The 6,471-nt window shown below is 32.2% G+C and overlaps 1 protein-coding gene across 1 annotated transcript; it reads left to right on the forward strand.

Moving 5' to 3' along the window:
• The first annotated feature begins 145 nt into the window (after window positions 1-145).
• On the forward strand, window positions 146-5,746 carry LOC111051484 (oocyte zinc finger protein XlCOF15). Its single transcript, XM_039423024.1, has 3 exons — window positions 146-500; window positions 1,947-2,127; window positions 4,529-5,746. The coding sequence occupies exons 1-3, from the start codon at window positions 465-467 to the stop codon at window positions 4,996-4,998; spliced, it is 687 nt and encodes a 228-aa protein (XP_039278958.1). The 5' UTR covers window positions 146-464; the 3' UTR covers window positions 4,999-5,746.
• Window positions 5,747-6,471: the final 725 nt, after the last annotated feature.

The raw sequence follows: 6,471 nt of genomic DNA on the forward strand, positions 1-6,471 counted from the left end.
CTTTCAAATGATAGTTAGCTTGTATTATACACATTTTTCTCACCATATTTCAATTTGAGATTTTTCAGAAATTTTTCCATCGTAGTTGACAAACTACCCACTGGATCGCTGAAGATTGCAACCCCGATTGAGTGAGTGCTGAAGTTTGGATTTTTAGCTCGCGTTGCAGCTGGCCTTGCTGGCCAACGTTCATCTGTTTCATAAATCATCTGTTTCTGTTTCTGTCTGTATCTGTAGTCTGTACTTGATGTACATGTACTTCACTTCAAGATTCAAGACAAGAACAAGATAATATTCAACAATGGCTGCTACAATATATTCTTTTATTATTTGATTTCTTTAAAGTATAGTTCTGAAGGAGTATTTTTAATATTAGTAAAATTGCAGAAGTATTTTCAATATATTCAGCCTTACTTGAAATTTTTCAGCAATCCATAATTTAGGTGTCACTGAAATTTTCTAAGATGAGGCTCACACGCAATTCATTGAAGTCGAGATTAGTAAGTAAAATTCTTATTACTTTGATGTTTTATCTTTTGAATCTGATATTAACTAAGTTAGTTATTTCTTTTTCATGTACATTATGTATTATTAGCTGAAGCACATAGTTATTTGAAGATCAAAACCGGTCCACTACATAGATTTTAGTATAGACCTATTCTTATTTATTTTTTGAATTAATTTTTCAATTACAGAAATGCCTTTTGTTGCATTGTCAGATTTAACAACACAACAATGGCAAATCTAAATTGAATTTTATTTGTCTTTTGATTTCATTCAAGCTAAAAGATGATTTTTACTTTAAATGAATTAATAAAGAAACAATTTTCAATTTCAGAGGAGTTGCTTAGGTTATCAATTGTGTTTTATTCACCTTAGATTTTCGGTTGTGTATTCTACAACTTGAATCTTGCAGTTTTCTTTTTACTGAAGTTAATCTTATTGTGATTCATTTTTTGCTAGAGAAGTTGATGGCTAATGTGCAGTAATAAAGTCAGGTTGGTACAATTTCAAGGTGAACAACAGTGTGCAGCAAATTTTTTATTTTCCTGCCACCCTTGGGCTTTACAAGAATATTTCAGGTTTTTTGCTGAGGGTAATGCCTAAATTAGCTTGTGGTTTTATAAGTTTGGTTAAGATTTAAATATCAACTTTGTTGCATGAATATTCAACAGTAAGATCAAGGATAAACCAAGTCAAATATTTACTAGAATCTGAGTTTATAATGTTGTTTGTTAGTATTTTGCCCAATAATAATAAACTAAAGTTTATATTGATTCTAATTATAATGAAAGTTATCCAATCCAATATTAAACACTAATAGGTTACCTATACTTAGGATAGTTTCTAATAACGTATTTTACTAGGGCTACTTTATTTGCTAGGCTAGTTTAAAAATAATCCCATAGTACCATTTAAAAAAAAAAAATTTGAATGTTCATTTAATTTTTAAGTTTTAAAATAAATTTTTATTTCTAATAAACAAAACAATATCTTCTTATTTTGTTTATTAGAAATAATAGTTTATGTAAAACTTGAAAATGGATTGATCTTTCGTCGAAACTAGTTGGTTTTGTATTTTATATAGCTTATAGGCTATTTAAAAAAAAGATAGGTCTGCTATGGCCCTGTTTAACGGTGATAAATCACGTTTAAAATTGTCTTGTGCAACCGGCACTGTGGGGTTATTTTTAACTAATCATTTAGTAGTTAAATAAAATCTTTAACCGAAATTGATTTCGGTTCAACTGAGGTCAATGATTTCTTCCGTTTCTTATGCTTGAATGCATAATCTGTGTTGAATCCGAATAATCACTTGTTATTATGAGGATCAGTGTGAATTGGAATGAGATTAATATAGTATTGTTGAACATTTTAATTGGTGTGTATAATTCAATGAATTGCACATTGACATTTTAATTGTTGTGAATATTGATGACTTGCAGGGCAGAACGCGTAGTGGCAGTCAGGTGGTGCCGGCGCACATGCGCAGAAGACGCCGTCGCCGCAACGCACAGTCACCACCGTCCGCGCAACCGCCGCAAAACGAAGCTGACTCAGCCAGTGACGACAATGAGTCGGCCCAGCCACATGTCGAGGAACCGCAGCCTACCACTGATAAAACAGGTGATATAATAATTATCTATATTTAGGCTCCGATATATCGATATCTTTGAAAATGGTGTCATCACAACTGGTGTGTGGTTTATTTGCACACATTAACATAGCCACCTTTAATAAAAGGCCCCGGCCTACGATATTGCAACGTCGCAGTGTAGGCCTAGAATCTAATACATGATTGGTGAGAAAGATAAGCTGGTATTTTTTAAAATCTTTTTCACCAATCATGTGTTAGATTTTAGGCCTACACTGCGACGTTGCAATATCGTAGGCCGGGGCCTTGTATTAGAGGTGGCTATGACATTAGTCTACAATTTGGCTTGTTAATAGAGAATTATCAATTTTTGAGAGAAGTACAAATGTACAGTGTGGCCCAAAAGATCTAAATATAATAAATAATAATTATTGAAATAAAATCATGATTGAATGCTTCAAATCACCCCGAAGACTTCTGCTACTGCAAATATTGACAACAGGGTTAACAGCTATAGTGAGGTCCACGTTATAATGGCAGTGTTTGATTAGCAATGGTATTACTATCCTTGTCTATCATCCAACAAAGCGGATAGTGCTATCTATTTCCCGCTTTACTCTGTTGCCAGATCGTCTTGAACAATGTAGAATTAATAATTATTACGGTAACAAAATATTTCATCTTTATTATGAAAATTCATTATGAAATTTTTGAGAAATATAATTTCTTGCTTAATAGAATATAATTGATTATTTTAAACGAGAATAAACAGTTGATATTACATTAATGTGTATCAGCTACCGTTTGTAGAAGGCATTGACAAGACCGAAGATCGGCAATGTTGTTCTCCTATCTTTCTCTACTGCCATTATAACGTGGATCTCACTATAGATGGAATAACAGCTAATAATTTTATTCATTAATTAGCATTTGAACAAATGCAATTTCTAATTCATTTCCATCTGTATATATATAATAAATAATGCTCAAGCTACATAACTATGGGTAGTGACTTTTGGGCCACTCTGTATATTATTTTATTCTATGTTTGCTTTCAACTGTTTCTCCACTCTCCACTGCTATTGTTGGAAACCTTTTCAACAGCATAATAAGATAGTTGATATGATAATATAATAAGATGGTTGATGAAGAACGATTTGCTATCAATTTCAAGACTATGTTGAATTTCCAGGCAAAAGTTTGGGCAGATAGTGTTTGGTTAGATAGACTGAAACTCTATAGATTTCATTGGAAAAAACTCTGTGGAAGAGTTCAGAGAGTACTATGAACCTCGAGAGGGTAGATGAAATCACTTGATGTTCGACTTACAACTTGACAAATCCAAATTTCCTTTCTACAGGAGGTTAGTGGATGCAATGAAAATGATAATCATAATCGAGGGCCATCAGTTGGACCAATCCAGTTAGATACAAGACCCAGCATTATTTATTTATTTATTCATCATTTACAATCAACTTAAGGACAAAGAAACAGACTACAGTCCAAAACTTCTTTTCATCCCAATTTCATAAAATAAATTGTCCAAATAGAGGTTATGTGCGACTTTTCAATTCTTCACTAACTTGGTTCCACATTGAAACAAAACACAAACACTTGAAACAATTAATTTGGAATTTAGAAAGATTAAGATCCGAATTTATAATAAAATTCCGTCTACTTAGCACTCAAAACTAAATATTACTATCTCATTGTTCTACAGTTTAGTATCAATATTATTCCCACTGCTAACTACTTGAATTTTTTTTCTCACTGCTTAAACTCAATGCTCTGAAATTACAACTGCTTGAAATTATGATCAAATTATACAGTTTCACATGACAAATAATAATAATAATGCTCAACTGTAAGGTTACTCACATAGAGAGAGAGATAGAGAGAGAGAGAGAGAGAGAGAGAGGGCCAGACCACATTAAGCATCTTTTCATGCGCCAACCCAATCAGCCAATCGGAGAGATTCCTGCCCTGCCGACTCTGACGCCTGAAAAAAACGCTTAAAGCCTTTGCCTTTCACTAGGCTGTTGCTATCACTATGGAAACTATTCAGCTTTACATATTTTGAAAAAGCAACATAAAGTTTTCATCGCATCGCTATCAACCACAACCAGTTGCTTTCCTTATGCAAGCAGTATACAATGGTACTATCACTATTAAATCTGAAGTTTTATATTACCTACAAATCTTCCTTCTCATCCGAGATTCATTGGAATATATAATTTTGTTTCATTAGTTTTGTATTGCATCCAATAATGATAAATCAAAGCTGTATTATCTATTCTCGTTATTATTTGTTTACTGTATTATTTTCTCAACTCTCAAGAGAAAATATTAGATACTGATCAAGATAGTATTAGGATTAATTATTTTGCATTTTTTTCTGAACGCAGTAATTAATTGAATTTATTTTTATTGCAGTATCTTGTGTGGCATGTACTGAGAAGATTCCGCCTCAGGTCGACCTAAGCAATCTTCTCATTTATCGAACGTATGTTTGTACAATTTGCGACTATAAGTGCTATCGAGCTCAAAGTTTGGTAATCCATATTAGAACTCATACTGGAGAAAAACCGTTTAGTTGTACATTTTGCGATTACAAATCGTCGACGTCGTCAGCGCTAACTATCCATAAACGAACGCACACAGGAGATAAACCTTTCAGCTGTCCACTTTGTGCTTACAAGGGCATTTCTTCGTCGTCTTTGATCAAGCACAAGAAATCGCATGCGCTTAGAAAGTTTCGATGTCTGAAATGTGATGAATCGTTCACTACAGAGGACCGTTTGACGAAGCATACCTGGTTGCAACACCAGAAACCAGGCCCACGTTGCTCCAAGAAAACATTCAAACAGTTGCTAGAACTTAAAAAGTGTTCAACTCCCACCTAGATTAGTATTCATTTAATAGTGAATTGGACAGGGCTTAGACAATTCATCACTTCTAAATTTAGTATAGATTATAAGCTATTATCGAAATTCAATTTCAACACCGATTGATATTAATAATATTCTATATTGACTGATTGACATGCCGTCAATACAGAGCTCTCGTAGATATGTTTAATGAAACAATTTAGGGCAAATCAACTAAGGGATCCTAAAATACATTTTAGGCTTGTTGATACTCATTTGAACAATACTAACTTGAATGTTGTAGACAAATTGCATCAACATATGAGTTGTTGACCAACTTTTAGAGATCACTCTAATTGATGTTAATCAATAAGTTATTCAAAATACTATGAGTACCTCTTCTACCATCAGTCAGACTATCTCTGTTAAAACATTGAAGCAATTATCTTTGAGATAACTAATTTCATTATGTAAATCGCTAGTACAAATATCTGTATATTAATGAAGATTTTAATCTTAGATTATTTTTATTCGTGATATTCGAAATTATCAGTCTTTAAGACTCAACTTCCGGGAAAACGCTGTGCGTATTAAATTTAGAATAGAGTATTAGTAGACATTTATGAGATAAGTGATTTCAGTTTTTTAATTTGTATTTTTCCAGATTTTTCAAAGTTTATTTTGATTTTTGCTTAAAATAGTGACAAAACTTATTTTCCAATTGTTCCCAGTTGTTGCTTTGATATTCGTTCTCAATATTTTCAATAAATTGATTTCAACAGTACCATATTCTCATTATTTGTGACTAATAGATCACTACTTATTGAATTGAATTTACTTATTTTATTCATTTCATTTATTGTGTAAAATACTATAATCATAATACAATTATGACATTGGAGGAAAAACTAGGCTGAGCCTGTACTATTTCTCTCCAAAAATTTTGATAAAATAATGTTAATGTTGTCCAAAAGATATGGTTATGTAATCACACACTGCTTCGTTACTTGATTTTCGGTCCAGGAATGATGATTTAAAATTTTGATTTTATACTCTAAATGAATCACAGAATGTATCACAAATTAAAAACTTTAGAAATATTGCACTTATTTAAAAAATTTTAATACAAAATCAAAAACCTACTCACTATTTGTAGTAATTATTTTTTAATTCAAGTACTTTATCATCTGTATTTAATTTAATCTTTTACATACCTTCCTACGTAATTGGAATGAAGGAAGCTTGTGATAGGTTTCATTTTAGATGTACTGAAAAATATTCTCACGATTATTTTAGCTTCCACGGATGGTCCAGTCACTAAAAAAGATTTAAACTGCTGAGGTGTAAAGGCAGCCAAGCTTTTTTCGTAACTGAACCATCTATACTCTTTAGTTACACCTAACTCAGAGAACTTCCACTAGTCTTGAAGTACATGTTGAGTGCATTTTTTCATCTTTGAGAGCCCTTTAGTTTAAATTGAAGTGTTTGAGAGAAAAGAAAATGAGGCTA

Source organism: Nilaparvata lugens, chromosome 3, assembly GCF_014356525.2.
Source record: "Nilaparvata lugens isolate BPH chromosome 3, ASM1435652v1, whole genome shotgun sequence".
NCBI classification, from domain to species: domain Eukaryota; kingdom Metazoa; phylum Arthropoda; class Insecta; order Hemiptera; family Delphacidae; genus Nilaparvata; species Nilaparvata lugens.

Bases quoted from the DNA above. Each gene is read 5' to 3' on its own strand.
- LOC111051484 (XM_039423024.1), top strand. From the start codon at position 465: ATGAGGCTCACACGCAATTCATTGAAGTCGAGATTA. The intron at 501-1,946 runs GTAAGTAAAATT...GATGACTTGCAG, and splicing joins ATTCATTGAAGTCGAGATTA to GGCAGAACGCGTAGTGGCAG. The intron at 2,128-4,528 runs GTGATATAATAA...TTTTTATTGCAG, and splicing joins GCCTACCACTGATAAAACAG to TATCTTGTGTGGCATGTACT.